General features: G+C 44.1%; 1 protein-coding gene across 4 annotated transcripts in view; it reads left to right on the forward strand.

The window, feature by feature from the left end:
• Positions 1-18,149, forward strand: part of AMPH (amphiphysin) — a 959,953-nt gene that overhangs the window by 649,979 nt on the left and 291,825 nt on the right. For all 4 annotated transcript variants that reach the window (XM_078688208.1, XM_078688209.1, XM_078688210.1 and 1 more), the window contains exon 7: positions 14,259-14,344. In XM_078688208.1, coding sequence (XP_078544334.1) covers positions 14,259-14,344 — 86 coding nt within the window. The remainder of the gene's footprint in view (positions 1-14,258; positions 14,345-18,149) is intronic.

Raw genomic sequence — 18,149 nt, forward strand, 5'->3', positions numbered from 1 at the left:
AGTACACACATGCATGGATATATTTTCAATATCTGTTTTTCTTTTTGAGATGAGGCAGTTTAATGTTTTTATATTTTTCTCTGATTGACATAAATTACTAACATATCAGAAAGGCGAGAATGGGAGGAGGCTTTGGCGGCTGCCACAGCTGCTCCCCTGCTAAAATTGCCTGGGGCGAAGGATTACTGCGGCTCAAAAGGAGCGAGCCTGCTCCTCTGGGATCCGGCCCGGAATGGCCATAGCGGGCACCGGGCAATCCCCCGGTGCGCCGCATGGGTGGGGGCCGGTTTTGGGCCCCTGGGGGCCGTTTTTGTTACAGGGCCGTTTTTGCAGCAAAATGGGCCGAAAACCGGCCCCGGCAAAGAGCTCGGCGCAACCTCCAACCCCCCGAGTGGGGAGGGGGTGCCGGCCAAGCACTTTGCCAGGGCCGGTTTTGGTTCTCAGTCCGGCCCTGTCTGGGATTACAAAGTATCTCACTAGTGCGGGAATAGGCCACTTTCAAGACTGAGAACTTCCGGATCGGGACAGGCTGAGAGATCCTCGTGACCGCCTGGGAGGGTTGGTCAGACCAGCGTGGGATGCTGATGCCGAGCAGGCTGGTCGGTGAGCTCCTACCGCCCCCTCCATTAACACCGTGGGCACAGTTCACCTCTGCAGGGACTGCTGAATCGAAGTTCCCCGCACGCAGGGCTGTTTGCTACATTGGAGGTGCCCTCACTGTTGGGAGAGGGTTTCGTTGCCCGAGGTGAGTACGTTGGTGTCGCCCGCCTATGGAGAGGATTGCATAGAGTACCTGGTTTCAATGCTCAATGCGGCCTGGCTTTTAACTCCCCTGAGCCGCTTGGGAGGGACCTAGGTTCTGGGATATGGCAGCCTCCGCTTGGTTCTTTCCCCCCCCCGGCCAGACACAGGTGCTTGTGGGTTTTTGAGCCTTGGTCCATCCAGATTCACCGACTGCATAGCTGCCAAGGTTTCAGATTGCCATGTGTGACATTTTAAAAATTTGAGTGAAATTATGAGTGGCATTTCAACGACTATGAGTGACACTTTCTCGCAGGCAAAAATCATGCAATTAAGAGAATGTTAACTTCTAAATATCAGAAATTACAGCCAATTGAGCAACAAGAAACTCCAAGAACTTCTTGAAACTGTTGCAGAGCACCAGAAATGGGAAACTAACCCTATTGCTCCCGCCTGTAACCGAACTGTACTGTAAACGAATGCATAACCATGAAATTACACAAGTCACGTGGATGAACCGAAAGAAACCCGGCTGGCCACCTGTTGTGCTGGTGGTGGGGGCTGCAGGTGACATCACTGGGGCTCAGCTCTGCCTCTTCTCCCCTTGCCTTGTAATGATCACGAGGCAGCCGGGCTAATGCTTAGCAACAAGATGCCATGGGGACCCCTGGCCTGGGCCTCGAGTCTGAGTTATGATGTGCAGGTCTCTCAGAGAGAGAGTCCAGGCCCCAACAGGATGTGTGAGCTGGAGCTACTGTCTGAAGTCAACAACATTTCGGGCAGGCCGGGTACAAATCAGAAAAAAAGACACTGATCATGTGAAGAACACTGCAGAGAGTGTAAATTATGTCCACACACTGATCCGACTTGATGATAATTATACCCACTATGAATGAGTGGACAGCCCTAGATGAGACTCAGAGCAGCTGCAGTTGTAATGTGATAACACGTGCTGCAGAGGTAAACAAACTAAACCAGGACTCAGGCAGCAGGCTCTCTGACTCCTGAAGGATGATCAGACAGAGCAGCCCTGCAGATCGATGCTTTTTATTATGTTATTTTTTTGGGTTTCACATGTTGCAGCGCTCATAATTACTACATTATAGTCAGACTGGATTCCTGAATCCTACCTAACCTACAATACCTACCTGAGTATAGGGGGTTTATTTCCATTTAGTTGCCACTAGTTACTCTACCTAAACTGTTGTACAATATTGCAAGCATAATGGCATTGATGCAGTGCACCAGAGCACGACGTGCACTGCTGAACATTATAAAAATAAACTGTGACACCGGCCGCGTCGCGTGTGCAACGCGCTGCGTGGGGGCTGACTTAACTGGCTGTTGTACTATTGCAAGCTGGCATAATGCATTGATGCACCAGAGCACGACGTGCGCACTGCTGAACATTAATAAAAATAAACTGTGGACATCATCACTGGCGTCGCGTGCGCAGCCAGCTCTGCATGGGGGCTGACACTTACTTGTTGACCAGACCACCTGCTGCTGCCCAGCCCACGATGTGCAGCAGTGATGCCACTACTGCCAGGGCACTGCCTGTCTTCATGATCTCCCGGCAGAGCTGCTCGTCGCCGGACACTCCTCGCATCGGCCGCGGCTGCAGCGCTCGATGCTCCCTCGTCCTCCAGTGGTCAAAAAGCCCAGAGCTGACTTTCGCCGGCTGGTCCGTCGGCTGCTGCAGCCTCAGGTGCGGGGCGCAGGTGGCCGCCCCTCCCGCGCCGCAATTGATTTGCGGCCCCCTCGGCCGCGGCGGGCGGCCTGCCATCATGGCATGAGAGAGGCTGTGGCAGGCTGCAATTTCCCCCGCCGCCGGCTTTAAGTTCCGGGCCGGACGTGACTGCAGTAACGCCACCTCACATCCAAATTAATTATTCCCGGCCCCCCTGGTGACACGGTCGTCGGTGATTGGCTGAAGTATAGCCGGTCGGAGGGAGCAGCAGAGAGAGCCCGGGCGCAGTCACTGACAGGCGCCGCTGGTATGCATGACAATGCATTTCAGTGCGGTGATGCGGATCACCGCACTGAAATGCGTGAGCGTCACACCTGTTGCGTGACGCTTGGCAGGACTGCGACTGCTGGCTCGATTTGTGGTCGGGTGGTTTGAATGCATTCTGGTGGATCTGTGCTAGAAAAGTCATGTGGGGGCGGCCTTCCATGCGTTCCCAATGTCGCAGGGCAGAAGGCAGGGCTGACCCTGCTTTGCAGATCCCAATGGCTTCAGAGTCCCAAACTTCCATTTTGCTTTTGGTCGGGGCTCAACTGCAGAAGATAGCGCCCCTTCTCTCTCCTTCTCTCTCTTAGTTGGTAATAGAAACTAAAAGAAGTCCATCCCTGACCACAGTCCTGCTATTGTGGCATTAATTAGGGGGCCATCCTGGACTGTCCTGTTATAAATGAAGAAAGGTCTGTTGAAATAGGTTAAAGCAAGTAATATACAATCTTGAACTTGATCTGATCAATGGAAGGAAATCACGAAGTTAACGAGTAGAATTATTCATAAAAAGAAGAAGAAAGAAGGAAGAGGAATGAGGGAGAATGATGAAAGAGAAGGTGAAGTGATAAGAGGGAGGCGAAAGGGAAGAAGAAAAGGAGAAGCTCCTCTTTTTTTCTTTCCTTTTCTTTCTCTTCTTCTCTCCCTTCCCTGTGGAAGCTGACTCTCTCATCTGGGACTCTACGAAATGAGAGAGGGACCCCTTAGAAACAATTCCCTTGACCCAAATGGAATCACAATATAATAGTCAAATCAGCACAAAATAAATAGAAAAAGAATTTTACATTTCATATATAAGTTCTATATCATCATAACATTTTATTCAAAAGTTACAACAAAGATTTTTTCATAAAATCTTCACTTGATCATGTAAAGCAGTTAAACACATATCATATTATACAATTTAAAAAGAAACACAATTCTCCCTTCCGACAAATGTTCCTATTCTGACACCAGAAGATGTATAATAATTTGCATAACAATTTCTAATTATGACCAGCATGAAACAAAAGAAAAGAGACAAAAACAACAGTATGACGTGACCCCTTGTCAAATCCTAATACACATTCAGACTAGATTCTAAAAAAACTCCTAATCAATGTTTTGATCCCATCAACATTCGACTAGGTTTGGTTAGTCCTAGAATTGTGTTCACCCCAGCGTCAACGCGTTTCGATGGTATCCCTCTTATAATGCCATCTTTATCAAGACCAAAACTTTTTGTCTCCTGTTCTTATGTTCCACAGTATTACGCTTATAATCCTTTTTCGAAGTTTTTGCACTGCGTTGTTATTTACAAACTTGCCGTATTCCACGTATTGTTTCCACTTCAATGATGGATCTGTTTGAAATCTTCTACGTTCCTATCTGTTGTGCTCCACGAATTGTAGATATTATTAACCGTACCCTGTCGCCAGTCGAAAGCGTGTTCTAGCTTAAGTTGTGTTTCTTGGCGCCTATACTGCGTGTACTCTGCCTATTTCTCGGGCGTCCTAAAATGCGGCTTTTATAAATTGGCTGTCTTTTGGCTGTCCGCCCTGAATCTTGGCGAGAAACTTGTTCCGCTTGGCACCAGGTATACGGCAGTCTCAATCCCCGACGCCGTACATGCTACTTCCTTATGACTTTATTGCTAACTCACATTATTGGTCTTTGCGATCACATGCCCGCATACGCCACAATCCGCACCTGAGACGTCATGGCTCCTCACAAACATGGATATAAGACTTGACCTCGGTGGTCTCCATGCCTTCTCAATTAACTACCCTACTAATCTTTCTAAAAGCACAAACATCAGATACTCAAACCCGTCCTGAAACACTTATTTCAGACTGTTACTTCTGCACCAACAAGGGTAAACTAACCATTGACCTCATCTTCTACTTCAGGAAATGGGCACATTGGAGAAACCATAATTCAATCATTATAATCCATTATAATCCAAAACACAAATTCCCGATGCATTTCGGGCAGACGCCCTTTCTCAAGGGAAATGCTCTACAAAAAAGAAACAAATTGAACCAAAATTAATAATATGCAGGCGGTTCAATATACGACCGAATGGCAGCGTGTTGAAGCCAGATTTACAGAGTCACTTTAAATCTGGCTTCAACACGCTGCCATTCGGTCGTATATTGAACCGCCTGCATATTATTAATTTTGGTTCAATTTGTTTCTTTTTTGTAGAGCATTTCCCTTGAGAAAGGGCGTCTGCCCGAAATGCATCGGGAATTTGTGTTTTGGATTATAATGGATTATAATGATTGAATTATGGATTACCCAGCAAATTGCTTTTGATGTATAATACACAGATGAATACCAACATACCATGTGAAGAATAAAACACTTGATAATCCAATAATCAGATTGTTTTTCATCAAAAACGTTTAGTGAATAAGACCAAGGTCTACATGCTGTGCATCGGTTTGTTCCCCTCTGAGTAGGGGAACCTTCAGACTTCTTAGCTCTTGTGCCTTCACTGTTTGGTACAGACAGTGTTCATCCGAGTGCACGCTACAATTCATTACAACCGTATCAACTTAAGTTTACTTACGCTGTGCGAGTGCCCACTTAAACTAGATTCACATTGGAGAAACGTAATCTATTCCATGCTCCATATAACTGATTCCAGGAAAACTCCATATGGCCTCAAACTATCAGCTTAGCCCTTGCCCTTCTACAATGCGAACGCTGTCATGTCCCTTTACATCAACGGTGTTATCCTAATTCAAGCCTTGAATGACAATTTAGCTGAGCTGGATAATATCTTCCCTACTCTCAAGAAAGCGGTGATTTCTAAGTCTTCTCACCTTGTCTTAAACGACCCTTATTCCCGAAGATGTCATTCTCACACCCCACCTCACATCTGGGGTTACTCCAACCCCGAATAACTCTCCTTTCTCCTCAAGCGATCTCTACTCCACTCAGTCCCCTGACTTAGTATCTGCAGAACCCCCACTGTCCACAAGTCCAGGGAATCAAGTGGCTAGTGGTACTACTGCGGCACACACTTCCTCGATCTCTACGCAGATACACTATGGGTCCCCTGCAAGGGCAACCTCTACAGATCCTCTGCTTTTTCTCTCTCCTGGTGAACTTCCTAGCTGGATCTACCCCAACACACCATCAGCCCAGTCTGAGTCATCACCACCGCCCTCCATGGAACTTATCTCACCCAACCTGTCTAACTTATCTTTACCCACATCCCATCTGCCACACATATGCCGCCTCACCCTCCCCCATCCCTGGCTCTTCTCTCCGTGCTAATTGGGACTCCACAAGCCCTCTTTGACTCACTCGCTTCCCCTGACCAGATCAATACCACTCCTGACCTTCCAGCTGGCCCTCGAGGCTCCTCCCCCTCGCAGGAACTCTCCACACAACCCTTAACCAACAACCAGCACACAGACTGGGAAGCTCGCTTTGATGAGTTCTCTATCCACCTGCGCCTTCTCATGGACAAACTCCAGGAATTGAAAGCAATCACTATCAAACATCTCCCCCCTGCTCAGAACTTTTAGTACCCTAGGGACCCGACCCATCACCCTTACAGGTTCAATTCCTGCCCTTGACCCGCACACCACTCTCCATACCTTGAAAACTCTACCCCTCCACAATGCCTCCTCCCGCCCCAATAGACTTAGGCTGATCTATCGACCAGCAATATTTACAATCTACTTGTCTCCTATTCCCACCCATTAGACACTTGCAAGACCCGACCGGATCTAATCCAAGCCATTCACGCTAACCCATTCAGGGAACCCTCCCACAAACTCAGAGGTATAAATAGTGACAACCTCAAGGGAGTTAACATACTTCAGACTCCTATCTCCCATTCTACTAACCAACTGAAATGTGCACTGCTCAACTGGAGATCAGCTAGTGAACATGCCCGATAGCTTTGATCTCATCCTAGCTAACAAGCTTGGTATTATTATCCTCACGGAAACTTGGTTAAATTGCTCTCCCACCCATATCCTTGACCTTTTAGTCCCGCCTAGCAACAGCATAATTTGTATGGACAGACCTGTGAAACAAAGGGGAGAAATAACTTGCACACACCGAAATACACTCTTTGTATCACAATCAGAAACCACCACTACGACCTTCAGTGAATATGTATGCATCAGCATTTCAAGCAAAAACTTGCCTGTATGCAAACTACACACATTCTACCACCCCCATGGAGACAATCTTTCCTTCATGGAGCATTTAATGGAAATCATCTCATCCAACTACGATCCTTTAGTGTCCCAAATCTTCCTGGGAGACTTCAACCCCCCCTGGTCTAACCCAAACAATCAAGCAGTGAACTGTCTAAAATCCTTCCTTTTGGATCATGAGCTGACACATTTTGTCATTTTGGTTCAAATAATTTAGAAGCCCCACTCAGGCAGCAGCCGCAATCCTTGTCAGGGTGAACCTCATAAGTCACTAAATTAGCTTCTGCTTAGCCCTCTGCTAGCTTGGAACAAAAGCAGTCAGTCTTAACTTAGAGGTAATGTATAAAGTATTTATGCAGCACAAAAACAGAAATAAAATGAAAGCACAAGACAAATCCCAGACCACTTTAGAAAAATAGAGTACATTTGAAAAAAAAAATTATGCCAGAATGACAAAACTCTAATCAGTGGAACAGTACATATCGATGTTTAAAGTGTTTAGTAAAAGTAGAAACAAAAGTACAAAGTGGCAACTGCAGTTATCTGGTCAATCCGGTACAAAGTCACAATTTCAGGCCAACCGCAATGGAGTGCAGGCTCGATACTGGGACCACATTAGTTCAGCTGAGAGTTGTAACTTATGTCCTAGAAACGAGGCTTCACATCACTCGGAGTAGGTTCCCATCAAGAGCTGTGAGGGCTGGCTGTGTTGCGAAGTTCTGCATCGAGTTAAGTCGATTTGCATCGTGCAGTGTCAGTTCCAATGGGGCCACCAACCAGGAGCTATGAGGGCCTGTCATGCGAGGTTCTGCTTCGAGTTTGCGTTGTGCTGTGTTGGATTTGATGAAGCCCACAGTTAGACATGGAGGACTATACCCTGATGCGAACCAAGGATCCAGATCCTGGGGAGGCACCACTTGGGGATCAGGAACTCACTCGGGCAGATCCAGGTGCAGGTCCAGGCAGGCCCAGTGTTGTAGGTCAGCTGGCCAGTTGCAGGGAGGGCTCTGAAGCTTCTTGTGTACCTGTAACTCACACAGGAGGTCAGGCAACTAATCCTTGGAGTCATTCTGGTTAGTCTACGATGAAGGCAAGCAGGCCCAGTCAAAGCAGTCTTTCAAGCAGCAGGGCAGTCCAATGTGAGTTGTGTCTGAAGATTGAATAGTCGGCCCTTCCACCTAGAATAGAGAGAGATTTGGAACTTAAATTGGGGTTTCTAATGAGACTTATTTAACCTACATTTCCTTACTATTGACAAGAAAGCCTACTTGGAAGGGCTCTCCTATTGGTGTGTCTGTTGCTCAGTGTTAAATGCTTTTGAGCTTAGTTGTGAAATACTTTAGATGGAAGGGGAATGTTTGGGACTGGTACTCAGGGGAATATTTTTATGAGTTTTCTGAAACTTTTCCTCAGTGCCTTAATACATAAAACACTACATGTACATTTGCAAAATAACTTATTTTTGTAGAGGTAAAGAAATGTCTAGCTATCCAGTCTAGACTTTAGAGAATGAATGATCACAGTACAGAATTCGATGAGTGGGTGATAACCAAATATCACACTGCTGAAGAATATGAGGTGATACATGGTCTAAATGTGACAGGGCTCCCACTCAGTATGTTGTGAGTAGTATCAATATCTGATGGAAGTTTCATTACATCAGCCTTGGGGGCCAGCTAGGAGAGTTAACTGATGGGTGTCTTCTGGGATGCTCTAGAACACCTCTGGGGAAGACCACTAGAGAACTGTAGTTGGCCCTTCAAGGTCTAATCATGGTGGGAGTAGAAGTAAAAAAATAAAACGTTGCCCAACCCCCAAGAGCGCAATAGGGCGTGCTAGGATTATAGCAACCACAAACATCAGAACGAGGTTCATGAGCTCTCCTGGGAAGATCTTTTTAGTGTATCTCAAGAAGCTACATTCTATACCTACTGGTGGGTCAGAGTGTGGCTGAAAAGACAGGAGTGCGATTGAAGCGATAATTAGAGACGTATTTCCTAAAATGTTGAATGTGCGTTTGCATGGCTGTGTGAGGACCATGGCTGTGTGGAAACTATGGCTGTGAGGGCCCAGTCTCCTTCATGGGTTAAATCAGAGTGCACTGACCCCAACAAGAGGGTTCAGAGACCCCAGAGGTAAGTTATGGTTCAGAGACAAATGGAAGCTGCAATGAATAGGTTCGTTCTTGCATCCTTGATTTTTTTACATAAGGTCTCTGGGGTTGCCACTGTTGCCATTGCTTCTGGCTTGGATGGGGTTTCAGTGCTGTCTGTGGGGCAGATGACAAGATATACACACCACACACAAACTTGTATGTGATAAAACTGCAACTATTAAGGCTGTGAGAAAGATGTCACCCGCAGAGGCTTCAGGTCAGGGTCTTAACACAGCCTAATTGTAAGGTAACTGTTGAAGTATGGACAACCCCATCCAGCAACATATGTGTAATGATCCTGAGATTGTGAAATGTAATTTGAATATCCACTGTCACGAATCCTGCCTCTGTGAATAGAATTGCCAGGATGCAGGCTTTCAGCCTGTAGCAGCATTTGACATATGGACAAGTCTAACTTAAATTAAAATTTTATAAGGAGACATGAATCTCAGTGTTTAAAATCAATTTGCAGTGAATACATTTTTCCCCGAAAAATACACAAATCGTAAGACGAATTTTAAATATCTGGTTTACTTTCTGAGATATAGGAGTTTGCATTTTTATACCTTCTCACCTAAAAAGAATTTACTGAGATAATTCCATTTTCTGAGCTGGAAATTAATCTTATGTCCTAATAGCCCTGCGTTAAGCCCTACCAGTCTCAAAGTCTTGGTCGAAGGTACGAGCTGTGAAGAATTATTCTATTCTTGTTCTTAAGCATTTTGTACAAGTACCACTCAGAATGGCATCACACCCAGCCAAATTGTATCCAATGCTCTTTTGGAGTTCTTGCCTATTCGCTTTGCTTCGAGGTAAGAAATGTCTTTGGTTTGGTTTCTCTGGTAGTTGTCAGGGTTCATTCGTTTGAAAGAGTGCTTTCCTTAGGTTGTTTTGCTAGACGCTTGTGGGCAGACTAGTTTGAATCGAAATATTTTAAAACTTTAGTGACATGTATGGAAGTGTAGATGCCATTATAGTAAAGGTACTGTTGCAGCAGAGATTGGAATTTACCTATCATTAGTTTGCTAGGGTTTGGCTGTACATACCCTGCTGAGCCACATTTCCTTAGACAGATCAGTGATATCCTTCTTTTTTGAAGGAAGTTAAAAACTCTGTTGTTTCCGATAGTCTAGTTGCTGTATTGCCCTGCATCAGTTTGCCCTGTTGCTTTATTTGTTCGCCTCTTGCCATGTACTCTGAGTTCTCTAGTGCCAGGATGCCGTCAGGTGATAGAGCGCTTTATAAATGAAATAAATAAATAAATAAAATAATAAATAAAATTTGGATTGACATAAAGACACCCCAACTACACCAGTAAAGCATTCCTGTGTATTTGCAGGGTACACTGGAAACACTATTCTGCCTCTTCCTGGAATTTCTATATCAAGGAAGCAAAATTCATGATTTGGATTTCAAGGTTAGTGAGGCCTGAATCGCTGTAGACAGTCAGCTTTGCTAGCTGGTGGAGAACTTAGCACCTCAGATATGTGCACTTAGAAAAAGGTCCTCTGAATCCTGATGAACGGCGAGCTCATGAAGCATTTCCAATTAACCGGGGGCACCATTATTATTGAGTGGATTAGTGAATGTTATGTGGGGAGAATTGTTCTGCTGTGCATGTCTGTGGAGCCAATTTTCTGAGAGAACCTGGAAAATTAAAACTGTCTTGGAAGAGAAAACTTGTTGGTATCTACATGAATCCATGTTAAGTCATGTGGGTTTGTTGGACTTGTTTCGACTGGAGAGAACAACTTTATAACTTTCATTAACTGTCCTGTAGTACTGGATAGGTGCCTGTTTGAAATTTGCCCTTTCTACTGCATCATCCCAGATTTTTGCTTTCTGTGACTGAATCAATTTTTGTTGGCCACAGGACTCTGCTTCCGTTACTTCTGCTAACCAATGGTAAAGTGCTTATGCTCTCTCTGATAAACCTGGTAAAATTGGTATATACCTAATTGGCACATTTAATTTAATTTACTTATAAATCCCTGTACTATGTGTACGTAAGGCTTTTGAATTAAATGGGCCACCCAATATAGTACTGTTGTAAAACATGTCAGGAGGCATGCCCTTGCAGCCTATGTGTGCAGTTATAAACTGCCATTTTGACTTGACAAAATAAACCTTTTGCCTGGCCTAAACCTGCCTTTTAAATAAGTCACCACTAAGGTAAGCCCCAAATTCATATAGCACAGGCTGCATGGTATTTAAAAACTAGAGCATGTATATTTAATGTTTTACATGCACGATGGTGAAAAATCTCCAAACTCGTTTTTTAACTATAGCAAAGCTGTGTCTCCCATAGGAAAACACTGGGTTACATTACAATAACTTAATATACATAACTTTAGTTTAGGAGCAGTTGGACCCATAATTCAAGGACAAATTGTATTAGTGATTTAAAATCCAACTTAACAGTTGGATGTTTTGTTACTATTTTAGAAATGGCACTTTTAGAAAGTTGACATTTCTCTGCTTAAACTAATAGGGCTTTCCTGCCAGTGTGTATTGTCCACTGACTGTAAATGGCTTCCTTGAGGTGAGATATGTATTGCCCACAGATAGGGGACAAAGGGCCTTGGGCATGGGGAGAGAAGTTCATCTAATGAGCAGGATGGCTTGAGGGAGTGCACTCAGCCATGCCTGAGCTTTAAAGGATATCCTGGGGCTGTGTCCATCCCCTTATTGACTTCAAAGGGTACCTACCCTGTTATTGACAGAAGCAGCTCACACCGAGCCCTACCTCTCTGTTGTCTGTCTAGACAGGCTGGCAACAAACCCAGGGGGAGGGAAAAACCAGGACTGGTTTACGGGGTGGACAAAGGAATTGCCCTCCACCACAGGCTTACAAAGGGTATAAAAGTGGCAACCCCAGAACGTCTCATCAGGACTTTCCTGGACCTGTGGAGATCAGAAGAAGGACTACCCTGCTGTCTGAAACCTGGCTGAAGACTGGACCTGCTTGCCTTGAATCCAGAAGCTCAGAAATTACTCCAAGGGTCAGTTGGCTGGCCTCTTGTTTGAGCTACAGGGATGCAACAAGCTTCCAAGGCCTTTCCTTACAACCGTCCAGCTGACTAGTACCAACTATACTTGCCCTCGACCCTGATGCGGGCCTCTGTTTGGGTGAGTCCGAACCCCAAAGTGGTGCCTACAGGTCCTGGACCTTGGCTGGTGTTAGAGTGTACACTTCCTGTTGTCAAACAGCAAGACGTGGGATTTAGAAACTTTTGGGCAACTCTGTGTCTGGAGAACCATCGTAGGCTAAGACCACCATCTAAGCTGCAGCTGTCGATGTTGAATCGCCTATCGACCTTAACTTTTGACTTTGAACCTAGTCCAGCGCGACCAGATAATCGCGGTTGCCACCTTGTGCATTTTGGCGCTATTTTTAATTCAAACTTTAAAAACGTGTACCTCCCATTCTACCTCAAAGGTAGAAAGGAAAGTTGTGTGTTTTGATTTTCTTACTCCTCACAAACTTTGTGAGGATTTTGTTTAATATTTGCCAACTTCAAAAAATGTGACGTGTAAAACAATATTGGTTGAAACCTTCTGCAAAGATAAGATCTGTGGGGACAAAAACAAGCAACAGTTCACAATGAAGGCTTTGGGTCTTCTTTTCAGTATGGCATTTGGAGGGCTGGAGGACGGTGTACTACACTGAGCTGTTGGTATACCGACCACCAAGGTGAAAGATCTCTTCCAGTTAGGCAGAGATCTCTTTTAACTCTTCCAGAATGTCCTTTTCAACAGCTCCACTGAAAGCATTAAAACTTTGCTGAGCAGGTACCATGAATAATGTGCCCGTTCAGTAATTGTTTTTGTTTTTCAAAATCAAACTCCCAAAGAAGGAGTTTGCTTTGGAAAAAAAAGGAAATCTGCCTGACACGCAGGGAGTTTTCTCTCAAAGTCAGGGAGTCATTTCTTTAGTTTTCTGATCAGGACTGCCCTGGCAGTCTGAGCAGAAAATAGTGTGTTGTAACATCCACCCTAAATAGAGCTGCCACTCTGAGATAATTTACCAACCATCCCACTAACCGATGAGCCATTGGTCAAACTTTCCATCCGGTGGTCACAGCCTATGCTAAGCCACTGGATATAGGGAACTTCCCCAGACCATAAACGGATCAAGTGTAGAGGTTTGAAGATCTGCCGTCTTTCTGTAGAAGCACCCTTCCGCCCAACTGTAAATTAGGCTACTGGACATTTTTCTTATTGCTTGGGAGCCCCAAACCGGGCAGTGCACAATTTGATCTGAAAGATCACTTAGGATAATAGTAGCAAAGTCATCTCTTAAATGCAACATTCTCCCTCATATTCATTTTACAGTTCTCCCTCAAACTTTCCAAAGTCGTGTTGGCATTAATTTCAAATGATAGAACTGACATGCTTTTAAGTTTTGTGATCAGTCTCTCAATTACTATTCAGAGATGGCATGCTCCCTACATCCCTTCTCTTATAAATAGCCAAAGGTTCCTCAAAACTGTGCTTTCCCAACCAAAATCACCGTGTATGGGATGAGGGAAATCCTCACCGTCGAACCCTCATTGCTCCACACCAATTTCTGGGCATCTTTCCACCAAATGAATTGTTTTTTTCGTTTGTTTGTACAAATCACTTACACATTTTGTAAAGAAGTACTTTTCTATTTTTTCTAAATTGTACAAAAAAACCTTTTCTAGATAGAGGAAGACCCCTAAAAGCTGCTCATTTGTGTCCGAAGAGTGTGCAAAATTAAAACTGCTCTTCAAGTCTTCATGAAATTAACAAGTTTGTGAAATTTGCATAACTTCACCAGCACACATTTATTTTGTAAAAATAGTTATGCGATGCAATGTGTCCAAAAATTCGGAATACAAGCATGAGTTGAATAGGTGTTTAGAAATCTTCATTCAATTTACTTATGCAAAGACCTGCAATTTCTCTCATCCCTCCTCATTACGATTGAATCTATTGACTAAAATGCATTTTTATTTAATTTATGATGAGTAACACACTGATTAGTGACGCACGCACTCTACCAATGTTGTAAATAATATTTCTCTTTCTTTATAAGACATTTAAGAATTTCATTTTTAGATGAAATTGTATAATTACATTTATATTTCGATGAATTTTGCTGCAATTAAATTGCAGGTGATAATTTAGTTAGATTGAAAGTTGGTGTGTTACATTTCCTTAGGCAGAAGAAGAGTTTCAAAAGGCCCAGAAAGTGTTTGAAGATTTCAATATTGATTTACAAGAAGAACTTCCATCATTGTGGTCCAGGTACTGTATGGATTTGGAACAAAATTGAATTAATTATTTCCAAGAAAGTACTGAAGTTGAATGAATTTAATGAAAAGAAAAGATAATCTGATCGTGAGGTGCAAAGTTTGAACTCAAGGGGCAAATGTCCTCTCCACTTGTATATTGCACTAAGAATAGATTGGTAAGTAACAGCATGGGATATTTTCTACAGTGAACGTTGCAAACTATGGGACTGATCCACAAGGACTTCCACTGTACCTGACTCACAAGCTTCCACCGCTAGGTACCAAGGAACTCTGCAAGCTTCCTCTGGGAAGCTTGCACAGTATCACTGTATCATAGGGTGGACGTTTGTACAGTGACTCCCGCGGGAGGACTGCAGTACCTTGTGGGAGGGCCCTGGTGGGTCCTGTGAGAGTACCGCAGTATTTGCAGCCCTATATTTTCTTTACATTAATCTAAGGGGGGTCTCTCTGTGTCCCCAGGGAATTACCTGGGTGTCAGGGTGTCCCTATCCTTTCCCCTCATGCCCTTTTCAACAACTATTTCAGGATGATGGGACAAAGTCCCTGAGTCCTGTAATGGCAGTCATAATATAGTGTGTTCACAGTTGCGGAATGCCAATCAGTTAGCTCAATACCAAGGTATTGAAATGGCCAATGGGAGAGAAAGCTCAGTTGGCCTATCCGAATGCCCTATTTGTTGTATTTTTGGGTACTGCGGTACTCCCACTGGGTGAACTGTCCAGATATACCAATCTTTTTCTGAGCATTAACCCCTCCATGACCAACATGAAACCCTCTTTAAATGCACATTTCTTGAAAATGGCTGAATGGATTTACACCACGTCACAAAAAGTATGCTTTCTGAGTGAGGTTCTAACTTTTTGCCAAATTTGGTGTAATTACGTTTAGCTGTTTTTTCTGTATCCGAGAGCAAAGTTTCCTATGGAATTGACACAGGAAATCAATGTGTTGGGCTCCCCTTTTTCTTGCCCCCTGCTTAACCAATCAGCTTGAAACTTTCTATGAAGGAGCCAAGATGGATGGACATTTTTGGGGGAAAGTGTTGTGTAGACTACTCAAGCAGCACTAAAGTTATTAGCACGATCAGATTCCCTCTTCTTATGGAAACTCTGATGTAACTATATCTACATGTGTTCCCAATCATTTTCAGAACTGGTCAAATGTGCTTTAAAACTTGAAAGTAAGCCAAATTTCTTACATTTTGAGAATGAAATGGTGTGCCAATCCATCTCTAAGGGCCCGATTACGATGTCAGAGGGACCGGAGTCCGTCCGACATCGTTCTGGAACTGTAACTGAAGGACCTCCTGTCGTCGGTTACAACTCGGGAATTAGGTTGCGACCGAACCATTTTCTGTCGCACGCCTATACTTACAATGAAAGCATGCATTCTGAATGGAATGCATGCTGACATTGTAAGGGGCAGGGGTGCAGTTCATTCCTGCACCCCGTGGCAAGCATCTCAAGGTGAATACACAAAAGAAGCTGCTCCAAGTTACAATGACCAAAACTTAGTAGATACTAAGTGAAAGTGCTGGCATCTCACAAAAAAATGAAGGACTGTCCTCAATCACCACCTGGTGTCATGCTTCATCATCGGTCGTCCTCGCTCTCTAAAAACTTGGTTTGATAGAGAACGAGCCTAGACCTGGAGACAGGGAAGTACTTCTAAAGCTAAGTGGGGGCCAGTGAAAGTGAGTGAAATTTAAAAAATCTGTATAATTGCCATTATACATTTATTCAAATAGGCAATTATATGATATTAAAAATACAAGAACGATTAAAAGGGGAGTTATTGCCCCTTCACCGTAGTGGTTAAGTTTGTTGACATGTTTTTGCCTTGGTGGCCCAAAGGGTCAGCGGCATTCATCAGGACGGGAAAAATTAAAGAATGGGCTCCTATCTTACCAAAATATTAGTATGAAGTTACTACTGGGGGGGGGGGTTGACCTGTGTCACACTCTACCTAAGAGAATTTCCTGAAACCTGTAAATATAATAGAGAAGAGAGATTGCCATCAAAACATTTGGTTAAAATACAGTAAGTGCCCCACATGCATAACTAATATATATAGTGGCTATTTGTGTGTAACACGTGTCACTGCAAACGTGAAACACATGCAGTTTTATTCAAATGAATGTGAGACCCGCTCACAACCTTACCCTGGTCAAGCTTCCTACATGCCCCATGGCAGGAGAGAGAAGGAGAGACCCCTGTAGTCAAACTTTGGAAGAAATAGAAACACACAAAATATCAGTTCCCATCATCCAACCTTTTTCTGGTGGGGAAATTGAAGGCCCACAGTAGGATTACTGTGGGCCTTCCGGATAGTGGACGGGCTCTCCGAGCCCGTCGGAAGCCATCCGGAAAACCGTTTTGGTCTCCTTTTCTACCAACTTCATCATAAGGGGTCGGTTGGAAGGGAAACCGAATCGGTAATTACGATGCGGTTAAGATGGCTCAGACCGAGGGTCGAAGCCAAGCCTAACCGCATTGTAATCTGGCCCTAAGTGTAACAGTCTCCAGGATTCAAGATTGTCTAGAGCATTTCTGCCTAAAAAAACAACACAATTCCAACAATACCTTGTGAGTCAGTGTGGCTCCATGGGTCCCTCTATTCAGATGGAACTGTTTCCACCACTTGTTTCTCTGCATCCCCATTTCTCAGAATTTGGCTTGAGTCTCTTCTAGAATATATATAGTTGAAAATCTGAAAAAAGTGCAAACTTCATTATGGCCCGAATAACTATACCTGAAAGCCTTGAATTCTCCACATTCAATTATTTTATTTATTTATTTTGTTTTTTATTATAACAATTTTTATTGAATTAAAACAGTGCAGAGTCATCAATACAATATCATCACGATATTTAAGGATCACTTAATACATACAGGGCCAGATGTAGGTAATTCGTATTTACCGATTCATAAATACCGAATTTTACCGATTCGGTATTTATGAATCGGTAAATATGAAGGTGGGAGATGTAGGTATTTTTAAAAATAGAAATACCGAATCGTTAATATTCGGTATTTACCAATTCGGTAAATACCGAATCGGTATTTCCTATTGATTCCTATGGGCTGTGAAGCCCATAGGAATCAATGGGAAATACCGATTCGGTAATTACCGAACCGGTAAATACCGATTCCTGCCAGGGTGCAGGGGGTGTCACTTTGACACCCTCTAGCACCCCAAATACAGGCATGTGTGCCATGTGGCACACAGACATGCCCTAAGGGCATGTCTGTCTGTCACATGGCATAGGTGTGCATGCACACATGTGCATACACACCTGTATTCGGTATTTTACCACCCAATTGGATTGGGTGGTAAAATACCGAATCTGAAAGGCCTTTGGGACTCAGAAGAGTCCCACCTACATCTGGCAGTTACCGAATCGGTAAAAATACCGATTCTGTATTTTACCGATTCGGTAAATTTACCGATTCGGTAAAATTGGCCCCCTACATACCAAAAACCCATTTACCGGTCGGTAACGGCCGAAATCGGCCGTTACCGGTCGGTAAATGGCCACCTACATCTGGCCCTTAGTTATTATTCTTACATAACATGCGTCAACCAATCAGGGGGTCCACGATCCGGGTCCGTTCCATTGCCATATCCGCTGTCGGAGAACTACAGATTTCACCTCTAAAGGTGTTCGACCCTCCCCATTTCTTGTCTCAATTCTTAGGGCAACCTCTTAGTTTATAGACCTATTTCTCCGCAATCATGCACCTGTCCCATTCTGCCACCCACCCGATTGTTAATGGCCTCATGCAGTAGTGGCTGGT

The sequence above is a fragment of the Lissotriton helveticus genome, chromosome 4_1 (genome assembly GCF_964261635.1).
Source record: "Lissotriton helveticus chromosome 4_1, aLisHel1.1, whole genome shotgun sequence".
In the NCBI taxonomy this organism is placed as follows: domain Eukaryota; kingdom Metazoa; phylum Chordata; class Amphibia; order Caudata; family Salamandridae; genus Lissotriton; species Lissotriton helveticus.